The sequence below is a fragment of the Canis lupus genome, chromosome 15, assembly GCF_011100685.1.
Source record: "Canis lupus familiaris isolate Mischka breed German Shepherd chromosome 15, alternate assembly UU_Cfam_GSD_1.0, whole genome shotgun sequence".
Classification (NCBI taxonomy): domain Eukaryota; kingdom Metazoa; phylum Chordata; class Mammalia; order Carnivora; family Canidae; genus Canis; species Canis lupus.
The window spans coordinates 35,568,148-35,584,624 of NC_049236.1; the positions used below are offsets into that span (position 1 = coordinate 35,568,148).

Sequence of the window (16,477 nt, forward strand, 5' to 3'; positions counted from 1 at the left end):
ATGTGAAATGACTGGGTTTTCACTTCTCACAGGAAATTTAAAAGTCTGAATAAATGTCTTAGGCCTACCTTACACAGTGTTTGCTTGCTGCATCACTATGAATTTTAAAGGATTTGATTAATTTTGCTACTTGGACCCATGATCTGGCCCCAATCCTGCTTATCCTATCTTCCATATCCTAAGCACCAGCAAAACCCAACTGCTCAGCATTCCTCCAATTTGCCTGCACTGTCCCCTCTATATGCCTTTGCTTAAATCCCTGCTCTGCTCACTAGCTGTGTCTTTGTGGGGTGGAGAGGGCAGCATGGGATTAATTATAATTGTACTCCTGAGTTGTGTCATGAGGATTAAATTAAATCCTGCAAGTACAGTGTTTTGCATGGTACTGAGTGTATAGGGAACATTCAATAGATGTTAACCATCCTTGACGTTATTAGTACCATCACCATCCTTATTACACATCTTGCCCCCTGGGGTATCATCTCTCCCTACTTGCATATCCCAGTTCTCCCAGTCATTCCAGACCCTATTCAAAGGCTCCTGGAAAAAATCCTTTCTAAAAAAAATCTCTCCTTCCATAAAATTCCTTCAGCATTCTATCTCTCTGCTTTCTTTCTTAGTTTCCATTGATTAATGGTATACATGAATACTTTGAAGTCTTCAGAGGACAGGGACCAAGTCTTTGTATTGCTAACTGATTGCCCACATGCCTGTAGGCAGCAATGACAGTTTTTGGTTGAATGAATTCATTTTGTGACCAGGTATCTGATAGGACTGCTTGTTTAGTGGCATTTATAAAGTCTGCTGCCAATGCTTTATTCTTTTTTAAAAGATTTTGTTTATTTATTTTAGAGAGAGAGAGAGAGACAGAGCATGAGCAGGGGAAGGGGCAGAGGGAGACAGAGAAAAGCAGGCTTCCTGCTCGGGATGTGAGGCTGGATCCCAGGACTATGACCTGAGCCAAAGGCAGACACTTAAAAACTGAACCACTTAGGCACCCCTGCCTATGCTTTAAATACAAGAAACATTTCCTTTATGGCATTTGCCACTTTTGTTTAAATTTACTGTTTTCAATAATGTTGCTGAAGCAGTATTAGGATTGGGAGCTTTAGAGATTCTCTGTTCCTAGGGGTCTTAGCAGATGTCTGCCCAACTGGCCTGTAGTACTAGTGGTGAGAGGGGGCAAAGCTTCTTTTGCAGCTTCCTAAGGCTGCCACCCTGTGTAGATTCCAGTGTAGAGACAACCTACCCCTTGGATACCCACTACACTACCCTCTGCCACCCAGACCTGGATGGAGGTGACATCTGGGCCTTTTCCACTTGAGGTGGGAAGCATCTCTGTTTGGTAACTTGTCTCAGAGATACAAATGCATAGAGAACTTGGCTTTTTATGCTGGTAAAGAAAACAAGGGCACTTTTTTCTCAGGAGAACTGTGGGAGAAGGCAAGGGAAGCATAACTCCTGGCCCTCACTTACTGTTACCAGAGTCAGGAGTACTTCAGCCCAAACATATGGTCAGGTTTCAAATATGTGCTCGCCAAAGAGATGAAAACAAACTAAATCTGATTCCTGATTCTTGATTCGAATTCCTCTTAGGAAGCAGGGTGGGGAGAATTCACATGCTTGAATCTAGGCATATAAATTTGTCCCACTTTTAGGAAAAATATTTCATTGGTAGCACATAAGTGGCAACACCTTAGCCCACCCTACTTAGAAGTCTTGTGTGGGGATCCCTGGGTGGCGCAGCGGTTTGGCGCCTGCCTTTGGCCCAGGGCGCGATCCTGGAGACCCGGGATCGAATCCCACATCAGGCTCCCGGTGCATGGAGCCTGCTTCTCCCTCTGCCTATGTCTCTGCCTCTCTCTCTCTCTCGTGACTATCATAAATAAATAAAAAAATTAAAAAAAAAATAAAATAAAAAAGCTAAAAAAAAAAGAAGTCTTGTGTGAAGCAACGTCACACGTCTTGCTCAGCATTTGGAGGAGAACTGGATGAGACATCCGTCTGAAGCTCTTTCAAATATAAACTGTACTAGGAATTATTAAGACAAATGAGGCTGGTACCTGAAGGACTGATCTCTGACTGGGGTCTTCTGGATGTGAAAGAGAGGCACAGGATTAAAGACACCTTTCAGTTTTAGGAAGGTATTCCGGTATCGAGGATACTCCTTATTCTCATCTTTTCCCTCTGCACTTTGTTGCAGAGGAAATCTTGCTGATGAGACTTTTTGTTTCCTGATCACTTTTTTTGGAACGTTGGGCATTTTGCCTATGTGTAGGGATTCTATTCCTGAAATGTAAACAGAATATTCATCACTGAAAACCTTTGGTGGACCATGGTATCTATAGATTGAGCCGTATGGGTTAAGTTGGCTGCACTAATCTGGATTTTCAGAAGTGCCTTTCTATTGGTTCTCCTTATTTTAAGTGCAATTCTTGGTTGCCTGGAGGATACATAGCATCTATATGGAAAATTTCTAGGTTATCAACAAATCTAATCCATGGGAGTTTGATTGTCTGTGCTTATCTTATGCCAGGTAATGTGCCAAACACTTTAAATGAATTATCCAACTGAAGTAAGTGCCCTCCTGAGGTGAGTACTCTTATTTTCATGATATCACAGACAAGTCCATGATCACTCAGCTAGAACGAGGCAGAACCAGGCTTTGAACCGGTCTGTTTAACTCTGAAGACTGTGCTTTGACCATGCAACAGATCAATGCTTCCTAGCCTTTTTTTTTTCTTCAATCACATAGAAACTGTAAACTGTCAACCCCTATACATACAGATTCTTATCATAGAAAATCTGATATAAAAAAAGAAAATATGATGTATTGGTATGGCACACTAGGCTGCTTGCAGGTGGAATCAACTATCCTAGGGATTCAATCACCCCTACTTAGTCACTGCCTGGAGGACTAAGGATTTCCATTTCTTAGTTCTTGTGTAAAAACATCTGTGGCAAATCCTTTGGAATACTCTACAGTATGCCATAATGAGTAGCAAATTACTTCCTCAAGTGGAGAAGCTTGCTTTTTTGGAGATTATTTGCAGATTCTGTTCTTGTGAATTTGCCTATTCACTACAGTTTATTTGTAACCCTAAGTCAATATCTGCAGCACTTCCATGGTCACTTGTAGATGTGTGGAGCTATGAAAAATTTAAGTGGCAACTTGCATTTTCCCAGTTGAGGTTGAACAAGGAGATGCTCTGTCTTCTTGCTTCCACTCTCATGCTATATGCAAGTGTCCTTAACGTGGTCTATTCAGTGCCAAAATTTTTGCATCTTTGTGCTGTTTGTTGGTGATTTTGCTGTTTAAAATGGACTTCAAGGGACCCCTGGGTGGCACAGCGGTTTGGCGCCTGCCTTTGGCCCAGGGCGCGATCCTGGAGACCCGGGATCGAATCCCACGTCAGGCTCCTGGTGCATGGAGCCTGCTTCTCCCTCTGCCTATGTCTCTGCCTCTCTCTCTCTCTCTCTCTCTCTCTCTGTGTGTGACTATCATAAATAAGTAAAAAATAAAAAATGTTAAATAAAATAAAATAAAATGGACTTCAAGTGTAGTGCTGAAGTGCTGTCTAGCATCCCAAAGTGCAAGAAGGCTGTGAAGGTCCGTACAGAGAAAATACAGGTGTTAAATAGGCTTAGTTCAAGCATGAGTTATAGTGCTATTGGCCATCAGTTCAATGTTAATGTGTTAACAATATATATAAAAAAAGATGTCTTCATTGCATCTGAATCTTTGGGGTAAATCCCCAACAGTGCAATTGCTGGGTCATAGGGCAGGTCTATTTTTAACTCTGAGGAACCTCCACACAGTTTTCCAGAGTGGCTGCACCAGTTCACATTCCCACCAACAGTGTAAGAGGGTTCCCTTTTCTCTGCATCCTCTCCAACATTTGTCGTTTCCTGCCTTGTTAATTTTCCCCATTCTCACTGGTGTGAGGTGGTATCTCATTGTGGTTTTGATTTGTATTTCCCTGATGGCAAGTGATGCAGAGCATTTTCTCATGTGCATGTTGGCCATGTCTATGTCTTCCTCTGTGAGATTTCTGTTCATGTCTTTTGCCCATTTCATGATTGGTTTGTTTCTTTGGTGTTGAGTTTAAGAAGTTCTTTATAGATCTTGGAAACTAGCCCTTTATCTGATACGTCATTTGCAAATATCTTCTCCCATTCTGTAGGTTGTCTTTTAGTTTTGTTGACTGTATCCTTTGCTGTGCAAAAGCTTCTTATCTTGATGAAGTCCCAATAGTTCATTTTTGCTTTTGTTTCTTTTGTCTTCGTGGATGTATCTTGCAAGAAGTTACTGTGGCCGAGTTCAAAAAGGGTGTTGCCTGTGTTCTCCTCTAGGATTTTGATGGAATCTTGTCTCACATTTAGATCTTTCATCCATTTTGAGTTTATCTTTGTGTATGGTGTAAGAGAATGGTCTAGTTTCATTCTTCTGCATGTGGATGTCCAATTTTCCCAGCACCATTTATTGAAGAGACTGTCTTTCTTCCAATGGATAGTCTTTCCTCCTTTATCGAATATTAGTTGACCATAAAGTTCAGGGTCCACTTCTGGGTTCTCTATTCTGTTCCATTGATCTATGTGTCTGCTTTTGTGCCAGTACCACACTGTCTTGATGACAAAGATTCAGATGCAATGAAACGCCGGGACACCTGCACCCCGATGTTTATAGCAGCAATGTCCACAATAGCCAAACTGTGGAAGGAGCCTAGGTGTCCATCGAAAGATGAATGGATAAAAAAAAAAAAGAAAGATGAATGGATAAAGAAGATGTGGTTTATGTATACAATGGAATATTACTCAGCCATTAGAAACGACAAATACCCACCATTTGCTTCAACGTGGATGGAACTGGAAGGTATTATGCTGAGTGAAGTAAGTCAATCAGCGAAGGACAAACAGTGTATGTTCTCATTCATTTGGGGAATATAAACAATAGTGAAAGGGAATAGAAGGGAAGGGAGAAGAAATGTGTGGGAAATATCAGTAAGGGAGACAGAACATAAAGACTCCTAACTCTGGGAAACGAACTAGGGGTGGTGGAAGGGGAGGAGGGCAGGGGGTGGGGGTGAATGGGTGACAGGCACTGAGGGGGACACTTGACGGGATGAGCACTGGGTGTTATTCTGTATGTTGGTAAATTGAACACCAATAAAAAATTATTTTATTAAAAAATAATAAAAAAATTAAAAAAGATGTCTTCAGACAGAAACACATAAAATAAAGTTATGTATTTATAGGTTGACAAAAATACTGTGACCAGAGGCTCAGAGGAACTTCACCCTGCATTTCTCCTAGGAGCTCTGGTTCAATATTGACTAATTCAGTGTGTGTGGAGACTTTATAGAAACTGTGAATATGAGAATCAGCCATGACCTGAAACTGATGGGCTCTATAATCAAACATGAGCTGTGAGCTGACATTGCAATAGCACATTCTAATGGAGTACATAGGTTTCTTCTCAACACGGCAAATGAACAAAAGGCATTAGCAAGGACTGAGGTTTTGATGCAGAGACTGAACCATGGTGGTTGAAGGGTAAGAGTATTTTCTGATCTGAAATATGAATATGAAAGTACCTTCCCTTATGAAAACGCATAAGTGTTCCAACTGATTATCTTCTCCAAAAAGAGAAAGGAAATGAAATTAAAGTCATTTCCTTAGATATTTTTGCTATGGCTAATCACCTAGATTCATGATAAGAATCTATATGTATACTGCTTCACAGTTTACAAACTCACTACCTTGGGAACTTTGGAAGGAAGAAGCATTCGAATGTTGATCTTCTGGAAGTCTGAATGATGGGAACAGGTTATATGGAACAATAAAATGGATTCCATAACTGACCCAATGCAAATCTGTAGTAATACAGCCAGTGAAATAGGATGTGCTTGACCTTCTTCTGTAGTCTTCTTAATTTAATACCTGTTGCGATGTCAGACATAGGGTTTATGTCCATTTTAGGATCAAATGTGGCCATTTTCATTCTGTCTGTTAAACTTGGCTTCAAAATAGGAAATTATATATATACATATTAATTCATATAGATTATTTAATATATAGTTATAAAACATCAACTCATTCATTTATTTACTTACTCATTCAATCAGTAGCTTGTCCAACAAATGCTTATCAGGTTATCAGGCCCCTTTATGGGCCAGGTACTTTGCCAGAAACTGAGACTACCGATATATATAAAAGTCATGTCCCCCTTTTTAAAATTTTTTAAAAGATTATTTATTTATTTATTCATGAGAGACACAGAGAGAGAGAGAGACAGAGACAGAGACAGAGGCAGAGGGAGAAGCAGGCTCCATGCAGGAGCTTGACATGGGACTCGATCCCAAGTCTCCAGGATCAGGCCCTGGGCTGAAGACGGCACTAAACCACTGAACCACCCAGGCTGCCCAAAAGTCACGTCCCCTTGTGAGTATACTTAATGCCACTGAATTATGCATTTAAAAATGGCTAAAATGGTCAATTTTGTATGATGTATATTTTACCACAACAAAAAATGAGAAAAAGCCATGCTCCCTATCCTCAAGGAGCTCACAGTCTGTGGAAAAACTAGATTACACTAGATTTAATTACAATTAAAATTAGAAATACCATATGATCCAATGATTCCACTACTGGGTATTTGCCCAAAGAAAATGAAGGGAGAGCAAGACCTCAGTGGGTAAGAGAAACAATTACAGGGATATGCATAATGCAACAACTTTATGCATGTAGCAAAAGGCAATTATCCCTGCCATCGGTCCATACCGAAAAGAGTACATGATGAAAACAGCAATGTTGGTGGATAGACAGGCTTGCTGAGGTCAGTTCTCCCATCCCCTGCTGGCCCTTAGTTAATGCTCCTTTGAGACCTGTGTGGACAGTCACATAGGCAGGTCCCTGCTGCCCCTCATGTGATTGGTTTCTTGAGCTGTTTTTCCTTCCTTGCTTCCGCTTATTTTACATTCTACAATAATAAACCCGAGACCCAACTGGACTCGGGGCTTCCCCTCGGCACCTGTTCTTCTTGGCGGTGCCTGATGGTGAAGCCTTTTTGGGCCTCTCTTTGTTCCAAGATACTGGACTCTGAGTAATTGTTTCATCTCTTATCAGAATGTGCCACGTGGCAAACACCGATTCAAAAAGATATATGCAACCCTATGTTTATTGTAGCATTATTTACAATAGCCAAGATATGAATGCAACCTAAGGATCCATCAACAGATGGATGGATAAGGAAGATACACTATTCATAATGGGATATTATGAAGCCATAAAAAAAGGATGAGATCTTTCCATTTGCAAAACATGAATGGACCTAGGAAGTACTATGCTAAGTGAAATAAGTCGGACAGAGAAAGACAAATACCATACGATTTCACTTATATATGAAGTTTAAAAAGAAAACAAATGAATAAACAAACAAAAAGTAGAATCAGACCTATATATCAGACAAACTAATGGTTATGGTTGCCAGAGAGATGGGGGTGGAGAAAGGGGCAAAATGGGTGAAGAGAAATGGGAGATATAGGCTTTCAGTTACGCAATGCATAAGTCATGAGAATAAAAGGTACAGAATAAGGAATATAGTAAATGAATTGTCATAGTGTTGTATGGTAACAGATGGTAGCTACACTTGTGTTGAGCATAGCATAAGGTATAGAGAAGTTCAATCACTATGCTGTACCCTGAAAATAATGTAACATTGTATGTCAACTATATTAAAACAAAACCAAAACAATTATAATATAGCACAAGGGCTACTTAGATATAAGCACATAGTGTTAAAAAAAAGCTTAAGCAGCAAGTTTAACACTCAAAATGTTGAGTTTCTACTTAGCAGAAGAAAGTTTCAAAAAAGTACATCATGAAGATATTAGACTTTAAAATACATGTAGTGAGCAGTACACATGATCTTTTCATAATAGAGTGGTTACTTAAGTTTGGATGAGCTTATGTGACTAGGAAAATTGTTGATAATTCAGTGTTATTCATTAAGTATACATAATTATATGGACATTTTCATATTTACATACAAAAGGTGCACATATATAAACTCGTTATCCAATTGGGTGTTATGACAGAGCCTGATGAAGATATAAGAGATGAGCAGAACCCAGAAACAATCTGAAGAAAGTACAGAGTTGAATGACCCATGAAGACATTAATGAAGTGGATAGCAAGAATTTTAAGAAATTTGGTTTACAAAAATCAGACATAAAGTTGAAATTTTAATTTGAACCTGGGAAAATCAATCCTATCAGAAGGGCTTGCATTTAAACTCTCTTGTTATAATGACTCTGAAAGGGACTGAGAACCCATCCAAGATGTTGATAAAAATTACCCAAAAATATATATCCTAGGCACTGAGTCTCAGACTCAAAAATCTGATAAAGAATCCCTAGAAAAATTTAGAACTCAAATAGAGAAATAAATTAATCTGACAATGTTAGAACTTTAATGTGTATTAATGAATTTTGAATCATTGAGATAATCTTATGTATTTGTTATGTTTGAAATATTAAAGAGATTTTGGTAAATTAGAGAATCTGAGAGATTACACTTGGGCTTTCAATTTAAATTGAATCAACTGATTTTAGACTTCTGATTATTAAGCTTTAAGGTGTAAGATCATTTGACTAAGTTCAAAAAGTAATTGGAGTATTTAAGAGAACTTGAGATTTCTCCAATTTATTTGCTTTACAAAAATTAATAACTTGAGAATATTTTGCGAGGGTTGTAAATATGCATGTGAGGTACTTAAAGGGGAGCAAAATATATTAAAAATAAAAACACACTTTAAAAATATATGAGGTTGTTATTCATTAAGTTGTATGTGAGTCTGTTTATGGAGATACAGTCAGTTAAATTTGAGTTAATCAAACATTAATCAAGGAAAGGTAAAGGCAACTGTTACCTTATTAGAGTCTATAGATAAAATAAATACATTTTTAGTGGACCTAAAACAATCTGAACTGATCCCAGGACCCTGGGATCATGACCTGAGACGTGCCACCCAGGTGCCCCCAAACTGAGTTTTTAAATCGGTCACTTCAATAAAATAAATATTAATTTCGAAACCAAAGTGATTGCACTTTTCTACTCACAAAAATTTCCTAGATATTGAAACCCTCCACACTGGTTCCTTGCTTTTATTTTATTATTTTTTTAAAAAGATTTTTATTTATTTATTCATGAGAGACACACAGAGAGAGGCAGGTTATGGCAGAGGGAGAAGCAGGCTCCATGCAGGGAGCCCAATGTGGGATTCCAGGATCACGCCCTGGGCCAAAGGCAGACACCAAACTGCTGAGCCACCCAGGGATCCCCTGGTTCCTTGCTTTTAAAAGCCTCTCTCCATCACGTGTTTACTGAGTCGGTTAATCAAAACCGAAGCAAATTTCTCTAGATATTTTCTTTTAATAGAATGAAATTGACAAAATTATCCAAGAGTTGCTAAAAAGCAGAATTTGCTAACAAGGAAAGACTGTATATGGAGTTGATGAAATGAGATAGTTCACAGGCATGACCAACATCTGTAAGAAGTTCTTGAAAATATAAAAGCGAAAGGAGAAAGAAGTGTTTTTTTTCAAATGAAAAGTAAATGTATTACCAAAGTGGTAATACATGAATCTAAAAATTTTTGAAACATCCTGTCTCTCCCACAGGAACATAGACTCTGTAGGAATTATTTTTTTGAGTTTGTATAATTAACAGACTGAGCAAGAAGAACAAATAGGTGATAAAAATGAATAAAATAACATGAAAAAGCCCTTTGCATTTTCCCTTTCCATGCTGCTTCAAAGAGTAGGAGCTCATAATTGGATGATTTGGGAACATATCCCAGTCCTCTCAAATTCATGGCCCTTGTTATATCCATTTGATGCTCAAAGTGTGACTCTTCTACAGATCTCTCCTTCTGACCTGTGCTGAACCTGCCTCTTTTTTGAAGTCTTTTTTTTTTTTTAGGTACAATTTACATATAATAAACAGCATCCATTAAAGTGTATTGTTTAATGAGTTTTGACAAATGTATAGCCTTGTGAATACCACCAAAATAAAAATCTAGAGTATTTCCAACATCTTCCAAATTTCTCTCCTTGCCCTTGGCAAGCAACTCCCCCTGGACCCAAAGAGTCTTCGAGTTTCACATAGCTGGAATCAGATAGTGTGTGCTCTTTCATTTCTGGCTTCTTTTGCTCAGCATAATGTGTGGGTTTTTTTAAAGATTTTATTTATTTATTCACAAGAGACAGAGAGAGAGAGAGAGAGGCAGAGACACAGGCAGAGGGAGTAGCAGGCTCCACGCAGGGAGCCTGACGCGGGACCCTATCCCGGGTCCCCAGGATCAGGCCCTGGGCTGAAGGTGGCACTAAACCACTGAGCCACCTGGGCTGCCCTCAGCATAACGTTTTTAAGATTCATCTGTTTTGTGTATCAGTTGCTCATTCCTTTTTATTAGTGATATTCCATTGTATTATATGGAATAACCATTAACCAGTTGACGCATGTTTGGGTTGTTCCCAGTTTTTTTAAATTATGCATAAAGATGCTACAAACATTCATGTAGAAGTCTTTATGTGAAAATAGGTGACTGTCCTTGAGTAAATAAATACCTAGGAATGGAATTGCTGGGTCACACAGCAATTAAGTATAATTTTGACTTTATAAAGTGCTAAAATTCTTCCATATTGGCTATACCATTTTACACTTCCTCCAGCAGTGTATGAAAGTTCTGGTTGTTTCATGCCCTTGCTAGCACATGGTATTATCAATCTTTTATTCATAGCCATTCCTTTTTTTTTTTTTTAAGATTTTATATATTTATTCATGAGAGATACAGAGAGAGAGAGGCAGAGACACAGGTAGAGGGAGAAGCGGGCTCCCCATGGGAAGCCTGAAGCGGGACCTGATCCTGGGACCCTGGTATCATGACCTGAGCTGAAGGCAGACATTCAACCACTGAGCCACCCAGGTGCCCCTCATTTATAGCTATTCTAAGGGGCATGAGATGTTAACTCATTATAGTTATAATTTGCATTTCCCTGAGGACTGGAGATGTTGAACGTCTTTCTGCGTGCTTTTTGGTCATTTATACCTTATTTCGCAACACGTTTGTTCAAATCTATTGCATATTTTTTATTGGATTGCCTTTTAATTGAGTTGTAGGAGTTCTTTATATACTCTGGATACAAGTCCTGTGTCAGATGTGGATATTATACATATTTTCTGCCTGTGGCTTGCCTTTTCATTTTCTTACTGGTATCTCTCAAAGATTTTAATTCCGACAAAGTCAAATTGATCATATTCCCTGAAGCTTTTTTGGAAATGAGGTATAGCTGCTGCTTTGGGTCAAGTATTGATGAACTTCAAATTTCTAGGAAGTGATTTAAATTGACTGAATCCTGAATATAGGTATTTTACTGGATTTTTATTAAATTCACTCTATATTTTTACTTTTGATTTTTCTGTGCATAGGAATGTCATGTTTTCAAGGGTATATGTGTGTTTTAAAAATAAAATTTAGAGAATAATGTATAAAGAATGACAAAAGGAACTCTCGTGTACCTACTACCCAGCTAAATAAACAGAACATTGTCAATACAATTAAACTTTAGTTCTCTATGCACCCATCCTCCCTTGTATTCCCTTCCTCCCCACAAGGGAAAGTGTTTGCCCTATTTTTATTTTGGTATTTTTGTTCTCTTGCTTTCACTATAACTTTATTTCACATGTATGAATTATTAAATAATAAGACAATATCCCTTACTTTCTTGTGAACTTGGTAACACATTAAAATTTGTGTTAGTTAATATGTATTCAGTTCTAGGTGTTTTGCAGTAAAAAGCTTCTCAGAAAGTTTCTTCTGCTAAAGTTTCTTCTGCTATACAGATGGAAGTAAAGGTGTCCAGCCAGATTTTTAAAAAACAGCCTTATTGAGATATAACTCATATCAGACAACGGCATCCATTACAAATGTAGAATTCAATGGCTTTTAGATTATTTGCAGAGATGCACAGAATTGTGCAATCACTTCCACAATTTTTTTTTAAGATTTTATTTATTTACTCATGAGAGACACAGAGGAGAGGGGGGCGGGCAGAGACACAGGCAGAGGGAGAAGCAGGCTCCATGGAGGGAGCCCGATGTGGGTGGGACTTGATCCCGGTACCTTAGGATCACACCCTGGGCTGAAGGCGGTGCTAAACTGCCGAGCCACCCAGGGATCCCTCACTTCTACAATATAATTTTAGAATACTTTTCTAAATTTTAGTACACTGTTCTCCCCACCCCCAAAAAATCCTCTGTCTCAATAAGCAGTCACCTCTATTTTTCCCTGCCCTTCAGCCTTAGGCTGACCTACCCTCTGCCTCTAAAGATTTTTCTGTTTTGGACATTTCATACAGATAGAATCATAGTATTTGTCATCATTTGTGACCTCCTTTTTCACTTAGCATAATGTTTTCAAGATTCACCCAGCATGTATCAGTATTTCAATCCTTTTTATGGCTGAATACTATTCTATTATATGGATAGAACACATTTTCTTTTCTTTTTTTTTTTTTTTTTTTTTTTTTTTAGAAAACATTTTCTTTATCCATTTACAAGCTGGTGAAAAATGCTGTTATATACAAATTTTTACATGGACATGTTTACATTTCTTTATGAAGGAGTAAGAATTGGTGAGTCATATGATAACTCCATGTTTAACTTTTTGAATAACTATGAGGCTGTTTTCCAAAGTGGCTGCACCATTTTACATTCCCATCAGCAGTGAGGAATAAGAGTTCTAATTTTTCCATAAGTTCACCAACAATTGTTATTATCTGTCTTTTTAATTTTAGCCATCCTAATAGGTGTGAAGTGGTATTTTATTCTGGTTTTAATGCAGATTTCCCTGATGGCTAATTTTTTTGAATATCTTTTCATGGGCTAATTGGCCATTTATATACCTTCTTTGGACACATGTCTATCCAGATCTTTTTCTCATTAAAAAAATGAGTTCTTTATCTTTTTATTATTGAGTTGTAAGAGTTCTTTATATATTCTGGATACAAGTCCCTTATCAGACATATGATTTACAAACATTTTCTCCCATTTGTGAGTTATTTTTTCACTTGCTGGTGGTATTGTTAGTAGCATAAATGTTTTAAATTTTGATCAAGTCCATTAATCTATTTTTATTTTTTTCACTTTTGCTTTTGGTGTGGTATCTAGGAAAACCACTGTCAAAGCCAAGATCAGGAAGATTTACATTTACGTTTTCTTCTAAGAGTTTTATAGTTTCAGCTCCAACATTTAGGTCTATAATTGAAGAACGAGATCCAATTCCATTCTTTTGCATATGGATATCCAGTTTTCCCAGAATCATTTGTTGAAAAGACTATCTGTTCTTTAATGGTCTTGGAAACTCAGCCAGTCTTTTTTATTAAGGGAAAACCTTATCTCTATCTCCTCAGATTTCCATGGAAGGAGGGTTCTTCATTTCTTTTCTTCAAGATATCTTAGGAGGGCTGGCATGTTTGGTTTCTTCTTCCGTCCCTACAGTTCTCTTCACAAGTAAAGACACAACGTAGCTAGTGGAAGAACAGATGATAGTTACTTAACCTGCTCACATTTTCCAAAGTGGCACCTTTTCAACAGTTTTTAAGATAATTTGTTGTTCAGGCAATTGTTATGACTAAAATGAAAAAGATTTTGTTGAAGCAATCTGACAGAAAGATTCTGAAACAAATGAGGAAGACATTAGAAAGCAGCACCTTTTTTTCCTATGTGCCTCTCCCATAGCCAGGGAGGGGCAGGTGAAATTCCACCACACTGGACCACTTTTCTTCGTTGGGCCACACTGACTGCTCTCCCTGACCACTTCTTATGTAGTTTGCCTTGTATATCCAATCCATGTGTGAGAAGTCTACCAACAGGCATGTCTCTCTCTCTTCAGGTCTTCCAGCTTACACTTTAATGGGTTTTCTTCAATTTAGGGGAAGGTTTAGGGGGTCTCAGGTCCAAACTACCTACAATCCAGCTTTTCCAATACAACTCTACTAGTGAGGCCTATCCCTGATTAATTAATGCCTTGATTTAGGTGAAGGTGATCAAGAGGTACAAGCTTCCAGTTATAAATAGATAAATCACAGGGATGAAAAGTACAGTATGGGAAATATAGTCAATAGTACTGTAATAACTTTGTATGGTAACATGATAACTACACTTATGACGAGCATTTTGTAATGTATATAATTGTCAAATCATTATGTTGTACACCTGAAACTAACATAATACTGTATGTCAACTATACTTCAATTTAAAAATTTTTAAATAGGGCAGCCCGGGCGGCTCAGCGGTTTAGCACTGCCTTCGGCCCGGGGTGTGATCCTGGAGACCCAAGATGGATCCCGTGTCGGGCTCCCTGCATGGAGCCTGCTTCTCTCTCTGCCTGTCTCTGCCTCTCTCTGTCTCTCTCTCTCTCCTTTCTGTGTTTCTCATGAATAAATAAATAAAGTCTTAAAAAAATTTTTTTAAATAAATACCTTTATTTCTACTTGACTCCTTATCTCTATTTACAATCAGACTCAAAAAGGAAGAAGAGGGAGCAATAGGCACTTTCAGATTATTATTATTATATTTTTGTTTCATTCAGCAAGACATTCTTTAGATAGGTTATGTATCACCCAAGGTAGCATTTCTTTTTTTTCCTTTTTTTCTAAAATTTAAATTCAATTAATTAACATATAATGTATTACTAGTTTCAGAGGTAGAGTTTGGTGATTCATCAGTCTTATATAATACCCAATGCTCATTATATCATGTGCCCTCCTTAATGTTTATCATGCAGTTCCTCTTCCTTCCCGCCCTCCCCTCCAGCAACCACAGTTTATTTCCTATGATTAACAATCTCTTATGGTTTGTCTCCGTCTCTGATTTTGTCTTGTTTTATTTTTGACTCTTTTTGCCTGTGATCCTCTGCTTTGTTTACAAGGTAGCATTTCTATTTCATTCTTTACTAGGATTTTTTGGTTGAATTGGATTCATATCACTCATTTTATCTTAAATACATTTTCCCAACTCATTTTCTAATTGTCAAGATTAGCTTAATTTGCAAACATATTGGGTAGGGTGAGGAGCCTGTGAAAGGTAAAGGACTGGAAAGCCACTTGCCTTTCATGTCAGGGCATAAAGAAAGTAGATTGCAAGAAATGTCTGACAGAAAAAAATAATTCCCCAAAGTGTCAGATATCTGCCTATGAACTATGTGTACAGCTTCAAAAATAGAAAACTCAATAGTATACTTGTTGACAATTGTTGGTGTTTTGGTATACTGAGTTAGCTTATCAACTATTCACGTGAAATTCAACAAAGAAATTAGAACAACAAATTAATAAAAATTAAACAACAACAGAATCTCCTTTGAAAGTTCATGCCCTCCCATTCTTCTTCAGAAATACAACTCAAAGAACCTGAACCATGAAACATCTAAAAAACAAAAAGAACTCATCTTTCAGGAAGATTTGAAAAAGGAGTAAGTTTGCCACAGTTGAGAAGATGATTCAATATTCTTGCTTGCACAATCTTGAATATTTATTTTGAAGGGAGGGGATGTCTGGGAAAATTGCTGATTGTAGGCGTTATTTAGAGAAGTTACACAAAGGGACTCTCTTGATTATTTTGTGCTATTTGTGAACGTGAGAGATAAACATATCAGTCTCTATTAAGAAAGTAACACAAGAAGGCTTTTTGTGCCCTGTGGAGAAAGTGTCCTCATTCTAAGTCTTTGGAAAGTGTAGATTTCATGACAGAAATGAGTATAAATTATGATGTCAAACCTTCAGAGCTGCAATATTTTTTTTCTGATTTTTTTTTTTTTGCTAATATTACTTGTACTGTTTCATCTTTGTCGGGACTTTACATATTTCAAAAATTTTTTATTTCAAAAATAATTATTCAATATAAAAAAATTAGGCATACATCTTTCCAGTCTTTTAAAATACACATATAAGAATATATTTTTCTTTGATCAAAAGTGGAATCAAACAGCACATGCTATTTTATCATTTACTCTTTTCTCCTACACTTAACACACTCAATGAACATCAAAGGGATTTTGTGACACTACCTTCCCTAGAAACTAAAGACCGTGCATATGAAAAAAGCAAGTTTTTATATTAGAAAACCAAGACTGTAAGCACACTTCAATCAACTTACAAAGAGCATCATTTCTAAATAGTTTATATTAAGTAACTAAAAAATGATCACCAGTTTATTTTATTTTTTATTTTTTTTATGATCACCAGTTTAATAGCATCAAGCACCCTTGACAACTTAAGAGTTGAAGATTACCCAACTTGAGGGGAGAGAAGCTATAGAGGCCTGGACCAGAGAGTGTGGATTTGCCTTCCTCTATCTGAGACAGAAACCAGCAAGGGCCTTCTCATATGCATTGAATAGGGGAGGTGTGGGAATTATG

General features: G+C 37.5%; 1 protein-coding gene across 4 annotated transcripts in view; it reads right to left on the reverse strand.

The window, feature by feature from the left end:
- The window catches only part of LOC102151430 (uncharacterized protein C3orf20 homolog), a 98,062-nt gene that overhangs the window by 35,201 nt on the left and 46,384 nt on the right, over window positions 1-16,477 (reverse strand). For all 4 annotated transcript variants that reach the window (XM_038558688.1, XM_038558685.1, XM_038558686.1 and 1 more), the window contains 2 exons: window positions 5,863-6,019; window positions 2,064-2,289 (listed from right to left, as the gene is read on the reverse strand). In XM_038558688.1, coding sequence (XP_038414616.1) covers window positions 2,064-2,289; window positions 5,863-6,019 — 383 coding nt within the window. The remainder of the gene's footprint in view (window positions 1-2,063; window positions 2,290-5,862; window positions 6,020-16,477) is intronic.